The sequence below is a fragment of the Centruroides vittatus genome, unplaced genomic scaffold (genome assembly GCF_030686945.1).
Source record: "Centruroides vittatus isolate TY-2023 unplaced genomic scaffold, ASM3068694v2 scaffold_386, whole genome shotgun sequence".
Classification (NCBI taxonomy): domain Eukaryota; kingdom Metazoa; phylum Arthropoda; class Arachnida; order Scorpiones; family Buthidae; genus Centruroides; species Centruroides vittatus.
Window position 1 is genome coordinate 7112958 of NW_027122706.1, and position 16350 is coordinate 7129307.

General features: G+C 28.1%; 1 protein-coding gene across 9 annotated transcripts in view; it reads right to left on the reverse strand.

Annotated features, from left to right (window-relative positions):
* The window catches only part of LOC136988835 (uncharacterized), a 163168-nt gene that overhangs the window by 23942 nt on the left and 122876 nt on the right, over positions 1–16350 (reverse strand). For 8 of the 9 annotated variants that reach the window (XM_067286798.1, XM_067286799.1, XM_067286801.1 and 5 more), the window contains 3 exons: positions 3015–3125; positions 2241–2348; positions 1974–2062 (listed from right to left, as the gene is read on the reverse strand). In XM_067286798.1, the coding sequence (XP_067142899.1) occupies positions 1974–2062; positions 2241–2348; positions 3015–3125 (308 nt within the window). Of the gene's footprint in view, positions 1–1973; positions 2063–2240; positions 2349–3014; positions 3126–13105; positions 13362–16350 lie in introns of those variants that run through there. The other variant, XM_067286806.1, reaches the window with a different exon arrangement.

The window sequence follows — 16350 nt, forward strand, 5'->3', positions numbered from 1 at the left end:
TTAGATTTTCACTAAGTATGTCGTTTTTGGTTAACTACTCCATAATGTATAAAATATATCATTAAAAAAATTACGTAATCAAAATAGTTATCCACGAAATTTTAAAAAATTCCACTCAAATTTTTAAAATTATCTAGATAATAATGTACAAATATTGCATTAAAATATTGGATAAGATTTGCAATACTAAATGATAAATAATGATGAAACTTGTATAACTGAAACATTCAAGTTTATTTTAACAAAAGCTATTCATTTACTGAATTTTCAAAAGATGACAAATATACATTCAGTTAAAAATTCTCAAAGTTTTAAAATATAAAACAGAAAAGGCTGAACAATAGTTTAAATATTTAATAAGAATAAAGTAAAATTTATTTTTAAAAATTGAAAAACTGCCCAATATTTCGAAAAAAAAAAAAATGAAATAGTAATGACTTGACAATATTGCATTTAGTCATTTTATCTGTTTTGAATTCTGTTTTTAGTTTGAAACCATTTCTGTAGAAAATGATTTGCAAGGTTTTAATGCAATCTTTTCCATTTGTTGTTCAAACTTTATTTATAAATAACTAAAAATTTATTAGCAAGTCTATCAATCTCTAGAATTTCACGCGGCATTCATTTTACTTTGCAATTTGAAAAAAGAATGATTAAAGAATTGTTAAAAGTCTAATGAAGCGAAACGTATTAAAATTTTGGCATTTTAATCGAATATAAGAAAAAATAAAATTGGTTTGACCATGAAGCAAATCGATACACTTAATAAAAATTCAATATTAAATTATTTAACTGCAAACTATTTTGCCATAGTCTACGGTACAACGAGCAGTTTCTATTATGTGTACAGTACAATAACTCTCAAACAGTAGCAACTTTATAATCCGCTTAATTAAATAACAAAACGGATATTAAATATTACGTTAGATAACTTAAATTATAATAGATATATATTAAATTTGTTACACTCGTAATATCACAATAATAATTAACAATATGAATCAAAAATAAAATGATTAAATGCATTATTTTAATAATAATAATAATGCATTTAGTCAACAAAATTTTACAATTTAATAATTATTTCTTTTTTATTAATAACTCAGAAATAATTATTGATGATAATTCTCTGTAGTATTATTTGTAGACCTATTACAAAGGTTTCTAAATGGAATAAAAGGCAACACATCCGTATTTGATAGAAGCAGGTGTGTCTGTCTGTCTCTCATTGAGACGACTTCAATGAATGAAAACGTGCGAGACACTCACGATAACAAAATCTTGTTCGTTAGAAAACAATAGAACGAGCTTAAATTAAGATATTCAATAGGTCAACAGGAATAGCACCACATGCCATCGTGAGAACCGATTATTTGATTTATCGATCCGCCATCTTCTCTTATCGCTAAAGATATTTTTGACAATAATAAATATGTTTAAAGATTTTTTTTAAATAAATGTTTAAATTTCATACATTCTTTGTATTTCTTACGTGTGTTGAATAATCTTTTAAAAATAAAAAGTAAGTTGTGAAAAGTTTCCTTAATTAAGGGTTATGGAGGAAAATTAAATTGGTTGACCACTGTACCAGATATATCTCCCACGCTCTAGAAAATAGCACACTTCCTGCCACCTTGACCAATGTGTAGTGGGCGTATATCGAGCATGTGCCCCACCCTTCTTTTCTACGGTACTAAGTATAAACAAACAGTAAACATATAGTTTTCCATGATAAAAATGTGATTTTTATGAATATAATCAGATTCAAAATTACAGTTTACTTTTAGCATTATTAGAATATTTTTAAAAAGTTTATATTAATGCGTTTAAGTGATCTTAAGATAATCAAATGTTTTGTTTCCGTATAAACTCCACGAAAACGTTTAATTGTCATGAAAGTAATAATGGTCCACAATATCTAATGGTTTTAATTTTGTTAAAGAATACGTCATTTTAGAATTAGGCCAACTTACTTTTCATTTGGAAACATTTTTGATTTTCCTGGCAATGCTTTTTGAAGTTTATAAGCTGCTGCAGATTTTGTCCTCGAAAGATTCTTTTTCTGAAATGAATCAATCATAAAATAAATGACTAATATTCCATGCGTTTGAATGAACTGTCTATTTAAGAGCTTGATAAAATAATTTACTATGTTTAAATAATATTATGAAATTTATGAATCAAAGAATTAACCAATTAAGTAGATACGAAATAAAATTTAAAATTAATATCTCACATACTGGTGAAAATGGATCTCTATCGTGCAGCCTCAAGTTATCATTAGGAAAAAGATCTTGTATTCTATCCAAATCAGTTTCTTCTTTGGCAGCCTCTGTCCGTTTCACCATCTGTAGTGAATATAATAACAATGATATCAACAAACATTCACGGATGAGATATTACTGTCGATAAAGCGCCGAAAGACATCACAAATGTTGACGTGATGCGATCCAGATCCTCCCTTGACCTTTGATCCGGTGCTGACAAGCAGCAAGTGTCAACCAGACATGGGATGGAGAGTTAGGGGGCAGATAAAACATGCTAGAGTGTTTGTGGCATCCCAATCTGGCTCCTCTTAGCAACGAAGTTTATTACCACTGATAACAACATACGCGTAGTATAGATCTATGTTCAGAAGGGGTCATTAGCCTCGCGGTTTTTTCTTACATATAGCGGCTTTTCTGTAAAACTGCTTTCTAATTTTGGAAAAATTCGAAAACGGAATATTTTTATTGATAGGGAAATAAGGGAAATACAATAATTCTCATACATCCAGCTGTCCCTTGAATCGAGTCAAGGATAGAACACAATGGCTTACGTGCGTGAAACTCGTTTCCGTGACGTAAACTTTGGAAGTTGGATGAGTTGGGATCGTGAGAGGTCCTTGTTTTTACAATCGTCCTTAATGTCGATATTTTCTTACTTTCAATCACATTCATTAACGTATAATTAATTAGGTCGAACGTGAACGATTTCTTATATTAAACAATAGATAGTTCCAATAATTGACTTACTTTTGTAGCCTTTAACGATGCTCTGCAAATATCACTATTATCTGGATGATCTTCGGATGTCTCTTCAGCTAATTGGGACAAATATTGTTCATATTGGACTAATCTATCCAGCTGTAGAAAGTAAAAATAATAATTTAATTTTCAATTTTCCCTTATGGATGATAATGTATATTATTTAATAAAAGTAATTGTAAAATCAGTTTATTTTCAGTATCTAAAGTAGAAATGATTAAAAGGCAAAATTGATTAAGTGTAGAGTCTATATGCATATATAAACTAGCAGCCATATAAAAAAGGTGTTATTCTATTGTTTTCTTATTTACACATACAATATTTATTGTGTGTTTAACTACTTTGTGTTTAGAAGCAATGAGAAATAAGAAAATATTACGTGACTTAATCAAATAAAAAGCCTTTTACGACAGTTTAAAATTATCAACTACAAAGATGATTTTCAAATAAAAAGTGATTTTTCTAGACCAATACTTTGTTTGTAAATTGTAAATAAACCATTTGGATAGATACACCTCCACATGAAATTGCATAGCGTGTTAAAGTTCTATTGTTCTAAAACTATAATGAATATTGCGTGTTTGAGTTTTTGCCTTCTAAGAAATGAACTTGTCATCTATGTTCTTCTCAGAAGAGACAAAGAGAATCGGTTCTATAATCATATTACAATACAATGCGTGCCTATACTCATTCATCGTCTTCCTTGAAGTGATTTAAGAGAGGAAAGAAAGCCAGGAAGTGCAAGTCTTATAGTTTTTAGATTAGAAATAATTACATCGAAAACTCAAGAATATGTGAACTATTGACACTCGTGAAACATTTCAACAAGCCTATAAAATCGGCATCATATTATTGTCTAAATGCATAATAGAGAAATAGATAGTCGGCATTCCACAACATAGGCAACGTGTAGTTTCAGCGATAGCATACTTATATATAGATGCTATCGTTTGCAAGACCTCTCTGCACCTCACGACCGCTTTTCCTAAAGCTACGTAAAGTAAGGGAGTGGTTATAATAGCAGAGTTGGGGGAAGCATCTTCAGGTTTGTGTTCGAGTTCCGTTATAGCTTATGTAACAGATTGGAAACTAAATAAATGATCAAACTAAAACTAAAAGAGTATATTTTCAAATGGTTCTGAAATTTATAAATTCATATATTTCCCTACTTTTTTTTTATGTTAGATACGTTTAGTTTGTCTCTATTTCTAAATAAATAATTTAGCAATTATTTTTCTCATTTTATTTAGTTAATGAAAAACAAGTTCGATTATTTATTTTAAATTATAAACTACACTAAAATAAATTAATAAAAAAATACATATAACAAGTTAAAAAGTTGCAATTTTAGAACAATATATAAAATTCTGATAAGATCATGTGCAATTATTAATAAATACTTCTAGTTTAAAAATTTGAAAGTAAAGCATTTACTAAATAAAACTTGATTTGGAAGAAAAGTAATATTTTAAAATACATTAAATATAAAAATTAACATTAAATATAAAAGCACATTATGTCAAACAGATTTTATTAAAATATTATGTTTACTTTTAGATTTTATACACTTAGTTTTAAATTAACTACTATTTTCTTTTTCTGCATAAAAGATGATTTAGAAGTACGATATGTTATCTAAAAATGAATGAATTCCAACAATATAAAGATAAATTTCAAAGAATTCCATTCTTTGGCATGTAAATAAAGTTCAAAAGCTCAATAGGAGAATATAAAGCAAGTAAGTTCGTCACGTAGAAGTGTTTGCATTTCCGCCATTGTTGAGCATAAGCGGAAAAAATGAAAATCGAATGTCTCGTAATTCAGGAAACATTACGAGGTGACACTGTCCGGTAACTCCCAGATCCTGTAGGTGTCTCCCAGAGTCATATCCTGGTCGTTTACCCAACAATAAGTCACGATATGAGGGTCATAGTTCGGTCACCGAGACTGTGATTAGAAGTGTCCAGCCGAACCCGGGATCCCCATAAATGTAAACTGTTTGAACCAATTCATACGCCGAATACCGACTGGTTACTAAAGGAAAATGGATGATGGAGGAGGAACAAATACGAAGCGGAACCATCCTGGTTCATCTACCTTGTAACCATTGACTGGAACATGACATTTATAAATTGTTTAGATCATATTTTGTACTTAATTGGTGAGTATTAAACACAAACCAGAAAAATTGCTACTAATACGCGTTTAGATTTGTTTCTTGCGTGTACACATCATAATCTGATTTTTCATGGTACAAGTGACATTTCAACTATTAAAAATTCTTTCGTCAAAAATAATGATTTGGCCGAATTAAAATATATTTCATATCAATTTTTTTATAGTCAGTCACGGTGATTTTTTTAAACAATTTAAGTAAATATTGTGAAAATACAATTATATTTCTCAAATATTAATTATTTGTTTTTTTACAAGAAAAATCTATAAAACTATCATTTTTTAATTACCGATATGGATGGCGTAACAACAGTTCGATCTTTTCTTTTGCCAGAAAACACGCTACTGTGTAATGCGTGAATATGCGTCCTCAATGCTAGCGTAATGTTATGGGTCACCGAGTTGTTCACTCTATATACTGTACACGTTCCGTTAAGTTTCGCAGTACTCTCAGATTATTTGTATTTTTTTCATATCTCACTAGATCTGGATCTGAACACAAATTTGCAAAATATACTCGATCCAATTTATCTAAAACTCGGGCATCGTCAACATCTACCGAATACGGTCAAAATGAAGATAGCGCAATATCGAGAAATTCTTGAAATATTTAAATTTATCCGTGTATTTGCTCTATTTAACGCCAACTTTTACGACTAGACGAAAATATTGATAAGTTTGCTAAGCAGGTTTTATTTAACAATCTATAATTACTTCTGTTTAAGATAGACGTCAAGTGTTATAATTAGGAATGTTTTCACCGTGCCAGGTCACGCGTGACACAGCACGTGCAACTCAATTGACCGTTGCTTGTAATTACAGCGAAACATCTCAACTTTATTTAGTCTAAATCGCGTTTTTCACTTTAGTCCAAAATTTCTTTTTTCGTCAAGACAATTTCCTATTAAGAAACCAGCTAAAATTAGTTCTGTACTTTCTTCTTTTCATCTAGTTTTTACGTTAATATATGAATAGACTTTTTCGTTTACTCAACTATTTTAATGATTTACGGAGCAAGTCAAGCTTGCTATTATTTAACATAAATAGAAAAAATGTCTTTTAAAAATTCTAATACTTTGAAACAAACTTAATAATTTTTAAACAAATTAATTTCTTTTTTTTCCTTTATTATCCAGTGTCTGATCTTTGCTTAAAAGCCTAATAACTTCATTTCTTGGTTTGCTAAAAGATTTAAAATACGTCACGATTTTTCTTTTTACTTTAATTAAAAATCGTGACGTATTTCGAATTGAAAAAGATAAGAATAACTTGGACAGACAGTTGACCTTCGATTACAACGAAGGTAATGACTGCATTGAGAGAAATTAAAATTAATGAAAGTGTAATCAGATATTAATATATATCGATTTTACTGTCACTTTAAATGAATTATTTAGGTCTTACAATGAAGGTTACTTTACGACGTCATAAATCGAGATTTCTATTTTGTCGCACAATAAGGTTTCGGCGTTAATTTAAGAATATAACAGACAGACATTGAAAGGGATTTATCACGTTAATAACTAGTTTCTTTTCTGATCGTGATTGCTGTCAACAGTCTTTAAGATATCAAGATCGCTAACGTATATCAGCAATATTAAATAATATAAGAAAAATTTACTTAGCTCATTTTTTTCTATAGTACACAATATTGAAATAAATTTCTATAATAATTTTTTAGAATTTCGTTTCGCTAAAATATCAATTACAATTTTTTAATCCTAAAAGTTAGTAAATTATAATTTACTTACCAAGTAATTAGTAAAAAGTTATTTAGTTTATCGTAATTTAATGTTATAGAATAAATATTATTGTAAAAAAAGGAAATTCTTTATCGCTTCTTCCTCTTGCGAGGAAACTATTCAAATGAGAATTTCGTCATTTTTTTTTTTCGTATTAATATTAAGAAAACTCAATTACATTGAATTTAGTAACAATTTTTTTATGATTAAACATTTCCGTTATTTAATCTCTAGCAAATTATCAATAGATATTACAAAAACGACAAAGTTCAGTACACCTGTATTATCATCCAGATAAACCAATTTCAAACAATTGTTCATATATTTTCTTGATAACGAAAAAACTTCACAATGTAAATTAAATTGTAAATCACAAAAATAGAAGAATGAATGATTTTGGTTTTCCACCTAGATCTTACTGGTTTGTATAATTTATTTTATTATTGAGAAAAGCTAGGATATATCATTAATACAACAACTTTAACTTAGGTTTACCAAGAAAAATATTTCAAACGGTTAATACAGGGATAATAGCTGTTATCTACTGACAAAAATATGATCTATAATTTTGCTAGATTAATAACAGCTTCGTAATCATTTATCTTTCTTTCGAGAAGATAACTGCTGACAGGAAAGTTCTTAATGAACACGTATCATGTTTCATTGTTTATTTTTTAAATTCCGCCACTAATGACACGGGTTGTAGGTGGTTGAAATCATTCAAGACTAATTCCATATTTCCTAATGTCAATGTTGCTAAACGTTTCAACTTTATGACATTTATCGCTCGATCTGAACAGTAAAGTATGTTTGTTCACTATAAACGTTGACTATAATAATAATTGTATCTTGGAAATGATTTAAATATCTATTTGGATAAGTGGTTATCAAAGAATTGCCCATTTAAGGTATTTAATGTCTACGATAAAAACAATCGTATTCCACAACACGTGTATCAAAAAGAGATTTAAATGTATAAATACTTAAAATATTCTATGAATAGCTATATTATTATTTAGACAATTTTGTTTGTATTCAAGATTCAACTAGTTTAATTATAGAAAAAAAAATCTGAAGTAACGTTCCTATTATAATGACGATAACAACAATAATAATAATACATTTAAAATCACGTCTAAAAATGCTTGCAGCCATTTTTCTTATACAGCGTAAGGTTTATTTGTCAGAGTGTGTATTTATAAAGAAGAAACGGTAATTTATTTAAGAAAAGGTGATGAAACTTGTCACGGGAAGGGTAAACGGGATATAATGTCATTATTTAGAAAGTCTACTGACACTACAATTGTTTTGTATTATTGTTATGAAAGATCCGAAACAATAGAATTAAACAATACGGTGACAATAATTGACCACTGCAAACGCATTTTATCCCAATTTTATATAACAATAGGATATTTACGATTAGAAAAGCCACAACGTTCCGACAGTAGAAAGTGGTCTACCACCAACATTTAGAAAATCTTTAAACCAATATATAGCGTGTATTATAAAACAATTTATCTATTTAAGGGTTCTTTTACAATTTAGGACACAATTTATATAAAAGAAAACAGAAATTATAAGAATAAGATCCTATTCGATAAAGCTTTTACTGAGTAATTTATGTCATAAGAGCTAATTATTATTTGTTACTAACATTTTTAAGCTAAATTTATTATTATACTAAATATATTATTTTACAGTCAATAATACGATTTAATATTTCAGAAATTTATATATTAAACGCATTTTTTATAATTTTAACTGTTTTATTAAGAAATTACATGACTGTTTTTACTTTAATTTCTCATAGTATTAAAAACGAAGTATAAAAACAAAATAAAATATAGTATCTTAAGGATATTTTTGACGTAAACCTTTATGAAACATCAAAGTGGAGGGAAAGAGTAAAGCAAAAAATAAAAAAAAGGAAGAAAAAAATGACCTAGATTAAAAGCATGCGAATTAAGCCTGCAGGAGTTTTAAAAACGCCTTGATCCATACTAAGAGTCATTCATCAATGTAAATCTGGGTTAGGATCAATCTACGTTGTTTCTAATAACCAATCGGCATCATCAAAAAACTACGTTTTTTATTAAGCAATTTAAATTTATTTTATTCATACTGGGCCCAATTTATTCCCGTTTAATTCTTCAAAATATTCCTTTTTTTATATGAGAAATATTATCGATAGGAAATACTGAATTCATGCTTAAATGACCAAAATATTATTAATAAGCCGCTTCACTAATTATCCTGTCGTCAGTGACGACATGCAATTTTCTGCCATTGTTATGTCAAAGCTATTTCTTAACCTACATACCTTGTTTGTTACTTACGCGTTTGTCTGACGTCACTCTACGAATTACATTGCGTCGACAACTACCAACAGTAAATTATAGGGTAGAATAGATGGCGGATGAACTGGAGATGACACTATTGTGGCGTTAAGACTATGTATTGTTCGAGAGTTGTTAGGAAAAAATAAAAAAAAAAGGTCTAAATACAGAAGAGAAAGTAGACACTGACACCAATGATATGATGATAGCGTTTAAGCCGTTATTGTTGGATTATTTATTATTCTTGACTTTCTAGTAAGTATTATCTTGAGAGAAATGATAATCTAACTAAAATTTATACAGTCTATGATTAAAGAATTCGTTCTCCATTTTTCTCTTGTCTGGTCTAATTTAAAATGAACTACCAGCGTTATAAATTTTGCACAGAATTAAGAAGCATTATAATCAAGATGATGATAATCTTATTTTATTATTCACTATTAAATAAATCCTTCTGTTTTAATTAAAATAGATTATTCGTTATGTAAAGTTTACTTTATTTTTAAGTAATTCCAATTAAATTAAAACAACATTATATCCTCAGATTGTTTTCTTCGAAATCTTTGTAGTACTTAGCCATCCTCAAAGGATTGGAAAAAAGGAAATTATTATCTATAATAATGTATGGCTATTTATCGGTAATGGTCGGAGAAGAAAGTCCATTTGACAACAAAAACTATAGATTATAAACACTTTCCTGGCCCCCTAAGTGTTGCTTATTATAGAAAAAGTTATGAATCAAAAATATAAAAAAAGAATTATATTTTCACATTATTTTTTACGCTCAAAACTATTTTTGAAATTGCATGTATACATTGTTTTCGACATTACAATATCTTTAGAATATTTCATAAGAGTTTAAAAAATCTGTTTAGACACAGACTGACATGAATAGATATTATTATATAAAAGCCACAATATTGGTTTATTAAATAATTAACTGTAATGTTACATGATTAATAAGCATCTAGTACAATATAACTGTTACAATTATATTGAAGAGATCAAATTTTATGTTACGCAAAGTCATTTTAAATGAATTTATGTAAAACAAAATATGAAAAAAATGAAATAATGATGTGTAATTTTAGTATTATAAAATATCATATATCGTAACTATAATAAAAGAATCCGTTTCAAGATCCGGCATTTGAAATTGTAAGCGTTTTAAAAAAATTTATGTTACATTAGATAAAAAGTATGACGACAAAACGATTCGAAAACTGTAAGTTCATAAATTCTTTTAAGATAAATTTACCTTAAATTATCAATGGCGCGAAAGCTTTAAATGTGATATAAACTTATAACTACTTAGTATAATCCGTATTACATTCCACGTTTAATTTGGTAGTGCGGAAACAGCTGGAGTTTCCTGTAGGATAATAATAATACCACGTGACAGGAGTTCGGGAAATGGCGTTTCCTGTCACACGCTAACTATTGTCCTTTCTATCCATACGCTAAATTGGTGTGGCTGCATTTTGAATGAATTTGACTTTTACGTAATCAACCTATAGTGTAATAGTAAGCACCACAATGCTAAATCAGAATGGCGTGAAAGATAATACAGACAAACCCAAACTACATTGGCTTCACATCAAAAAAAATATATATATATTAGCGTGTTTGTAAGCGTTTGAATGAAATATATTTAAATATCGAATTCCAATTGTCTACTTGTCTACTGTTTTTACGGAACAATCTCGAACATCTTTTCCTTTGTCATTCTTATAGATCTTGTCCCAACAACATTCCTCTGGAGAACTTTCTCTGCGAAAGCAGTCATCGTCAAAACGACAGAAAAAATCAGGGAGGGAAGACGTCATTAGGACGTCTGGGTAGTAATATCCCTGCGGGGAAACAGCAATTTTCTCTCTTCGGCATTCCTACACTGTAAACTTCATATGGACAATGATAGGATAATGTAACAACTTCTATAGGGAGTTTGAAATGGGAGGATGAAAGGTAGACGGAAAGAATTTCGCGGAAATCAAATTTACTAAGAATGAAGTTGATGAATTGCACGAATACAAAGACTAATACAAAGCTATCCTTGCTCGAATTTTGAAGAACAGCGGGTATAATTTAGTAATATTTTAAATGATTTATGTATGAGATGTTTTCATTATGAAAATTTATGGGAGAAATTTATTCTTAAAAATGTCATTTCAAATAAAATATCACAAGGTTTACCCATGAGTAATAAACTTTTTTTATTCAAGGACGATCTCCATTAATATAAAATGGCAATAGTTATTAAGTAAGCTCTAAGAAATGTTACTTAATAAGAGGCTTAGTAGTGACGCACCCAAGACTTAAAAAGAGATGATACTTAAGTAATTCCAACCGTATATGTACTCATTTATTATGTAATTTTTCTTTTGAAGTATTATATCTCAAAAAGGCTAGCGTGTGTGTATTTTTAAAGTTGACTTTAATATGCCTATTCAGGAAGGTAATGTTGAGTTTCATTAATCGTGGATGGATATTATTCATAATTGACTAAGTACAACTGAAACATTTCCAAATTTGTCAAATAACGCGATTGAAAAGTTTACTTTTATTTTCTTCTGTATTTCCTTATTAAACAATTCAGTTCTATATATTGTAATAAAATACCGATTATACATATTCCTCCGTTTAGCAAGCAGCGGTTTATGGGAATGAAATGTAAATTGTTCAAAACAAACGTTAATCATACAACCTCCAATTTCTATGATACTTAAGTAATTCCAATTTCTATAGGTAGTTAAGATATAATAGAACTCCTTCCTATTTAACGAGATTACAATGAATAAAAAAACTCAACCACTGAATCCATACATCTTATAAATGTGTTTACTCGCATTCAACTGATCAGCACAAATGAGATTATAATGTAACAACATTGCTTTGTGAATGCAAACGTAAAAACTAATAAAAAAGAAAGTTATTCCAGTTTCCGATGCTTAACTATACCTGTGAATCAACTAAGAACACAAATGTCTCCTATAATTTGCCTTAACAGTTCAAAAAATTCTTAACTGCATATCTTTTATATACAATACAGCTGTGTCGGAAGTCTTTATTTAGATGACGACTCAGTAAGAGAACTCGGCAACATGCTGCATAACAAAGCGTTTCCAACTGAATACCATAGGGAGCCGAGGGATAGAGGGTGGTTGGTATAACAATGGATCATAGTTCATTTATATCTACATCGATGTGACTCAAAGACGAATTTCTGCGTTCGATTAATTTAAAGAAATTAGGAAAATAATTTAATTTTTATTTAAATCCATAAGAAATCGGCGTAAATAAGTATTTTGAAGCATCATTTTAAGTATTTTTAATGGGATATGTGATTTACTTTACATCAACTAATCTATTGTATTTAAAATATCCACAATTAGTAAAACAAACAATCGTATTCGTGTTGTAGTTCTCATAATACTAATAATACACAAGAAACCGAATCAATTAAAACGACTTAACGACATACATATCATTATAGCTAAGGGCGCGAACAAGTTTTGGCGCAATGTGAACCATAGAACATTATAATACTAAAGAACAAATCAAACGAAAGAGAAGAATTAATTAGTTTTACGAAATGGATATGTAATACAAATATAATATATAAAAATGGAAACAGAAAACCTTCAAACTCTTTAAATATTTGAAGAAGGGATTCAGCTATTGATCTGTTTACACCTACCGTATAACCGGGACTGTAGGTGTATACATGTAAAGGTAAAAATGCTAGATACAACAATTTATAAGCGTCCTCAATATAATTAACATATAAATATTAACAGATATTATATAAAGTAGGATCACTCACCATCACGACCCATTTCTGATGTCGAAACGACTGAATCAATCCTTAAAGCACGAGAATAAGATAAAACACTCCCACAGCAAATTAACGTGCTACTACTAACGAACGCAAGTACTCGACTGGCCCAACCAGTCCGATTATTTATCTAATCGTCATTTATTGGTTACTCGCTAGATGGCAGCATACTTACATTTCTATCGCCCTCTACTGTTAGAAACTGAAACAATTACACTAACTTGCTCCCATTTACTATTATGATAATCGTAATTAAAAACAGAATTTAATATTATATTGTTTATAAGTATTTTTTTAAAACAAAATAATAATATAAAAGTTATTTGTCTTTTTTTAGTATTATAAGTCTGAATTTCATTTTCTTTAGTTACTTATAAAACATTCGCATCTCTATTGTAATAATCCTCATTTAATTTGGCCTTTTTGTGCTCTCTGAGCGGTAAAGGGCCTTAAACCACAAAGAAAAAAAAAAAAATCCTCATTTAATTTTATTGAAGAGGAAAATATTGCGAGGTAAAAAATATAAACCCGTGTTTATTTATGAATATAAGTTTACTTGTATTATTTTATTTTTTTCTTTTATCGTTCTAATAATATAGACCGACTATATTAAAATATAGAAATTGCTAAGTCATTACACACACACATATATATATATATGTATCAAACTTTTACTTAACATATATAATACTTTTAGAAGAAAAAGTATTTATAAAATTTCAAGATACAATCAAATGTTTTAAATAATATTACATAAATAATTTATGACACAATCTTATAATTCGCCGAGATTTCCAAAGCTTTTTTTTCTTCTCCTTTTTAGTTATTTTTTAGTATTTTCAAAAAATTACGATATTTTATTTGTAAAAGATAATTTTAAATATTTAACAATAAATCAATGCGCTTACATTCAAACAAAATTGACCTCAAAAATTCAGATTACGTTAATAGTACTAAGAAGCATTTAATCGTTAATCGAACATACATTCAAATATATAAAGTGAATTGTTGTAAGATACTTGTTTATCAATTTTAAACAAGTTGTAGTAAAAAATAACGAGTACAGATAATAATAATAATAATAATAATAATAATCTAAAAATAATTGAATTTAAACTATGAACGTATTTGTTATTTCCAGATATCAACAAAAAATTATATACGTAAGCTAATTTACAAAGCGGATCAAAACATGTTTATTATTTCTATATACCGTATTTCTTCTGTGAATTTTTGAATTTTCACATAAAATTTTATTACTTTTTTTTAAATTAAAATTAAGTTAGTTAAAAAAACTCTCGTAATTTATTTTTGTTCGTAATATTTAAAATATATTCAATTTTCTACTTTAATCAATGATTTAAAAATTCGTATAATTAGTATGAAAAACACAAGTTTAATAGGCTAAATTCGAAGAATTCGCTTTTATAAACTGTTTCATTGGGTTAAACAATTAGAGTGTTAGTGTTTCGACCTAGGAGACGGAAAGAAAAAAGTTTTGCCACCCAACCAATTATTCTTACAGGTAATACGTATCACCTGAATGCACAAGTATTCGTTGTCGTGACAGTTCGGTGTCGGTAATAACCTAAATACAAAGACAAACAGTTAGAATGGAAACATCCCTGATCCACCAAAACGATCTTCGTTGACATGAAAATGATATCCTAATAAAAATAACATTTGAACTTCTTACCTACATTATAGGAGACATACAAATGTTACCTGTGAAACTTAGAAGCTCGTAAAATTTACTATAATTAATACTAAATCTTTTTTTGATCGTTTTGTATTACAGATATTTTCGTTTGAAGTATTTTAAGGCGTTTTATGTTGAAAGTATGTTATTACCTATTGTTTACAGTTTATTTTAGTCTTGCTAAATAGTTGTTATTAAACTTTAGAAATGTAAGTGTTTAATTTAACAATTATTAATTAATACGGACTTATTACTAGAGAAAATATTATTTTATACCGTTACATAAGAAAACACAGACAATTTTATGCAAATAAATCATTAACGGCAAATTAAATATTAGTACAGCATTAATAGTTTTAAAATTCGAATGTTAGAATACTTTTATTTGTTTTTCATTAGTTAAAATTATATAAATTCATGACGTTTTTAATAAAAATGTTCACCTAAATCTTAAAGCATGTGTAAATACAGTATTTTAGTAACAGAGCATTAATGTGTAATTTAACAAGTATAACCCAAATAAAAATCTAAAATATTTTACAGATGTTTTTTCCGATAAGGATTATCAATGTGTACATTATTAACAAGTTTTATTATCGATAAGATAATTGTGCCAAAATATACTTAAGAACACGGTAAAATTAAAAATATATATTTATAAAATAAGACGATTAAAAAATTGAAGTTGTTTTGGTACAGATTTCCTGATATAAGCTATTTTTGTTAAAGTAAAATTCTTCAGCTGCATAAACAGTTGTGGAATGCGATGTTCTTATAACAACAATACCACCAAGTAAGCAGCGAGAGCTAGAATTGGATAGATTCTGTTCGTTTTCAGAAACTGATATGGTCTATTTGTTGACTCAAACCCATCTGGTTTTAACTACTTGTTGAGGATTGCCTTTTGACTCTCCCATCTTCCCTGCTTCGTGAACTTTTGGCATCCATCTTGATAATTAGAAGTATTGTCAATCATCAACTTCATGCTATATGATAGTTTCCAAACGTTTATACTTTATCCCATTAAATTAGAAAGTTACTCAGTCTTAAAATTTTTTTAAATTAAACGTAGATAAAATATTTATGATATATTATCAGGAGAAATTCTTCAAAAACGAAACGGAAAGAAAAAATATTTTTTTTTTTAATGTTAAAAATAAAACTAAATAGAAAAATATTATCTAAGTTTATTATTTGAGAAGCAAATTTTCTAAATTTTTAATTCTAAATTCTTAAACAATATTAAATTATTGCTTACAAACAGCGCAAGATTAAAATAATTATTAATTGATTAGTAATTAATAAATTAAATTAAACTAAATTAACAGAATATGATATTGTTCAAGCATAAATCGTATAACATATGAACCTTATTAATCACAATATCAATAAGAATTCGAAATGAAATTAGAAATATAAAGCAACATTTTCATATTGGTAGCATCACAATTTGGAAAAGTGACAGGATCAATGAACGGAAAGTATTGTAGTTTACTTTATACTTTCCGAGAAGTAAAAGAGAAAGGGGGCAATA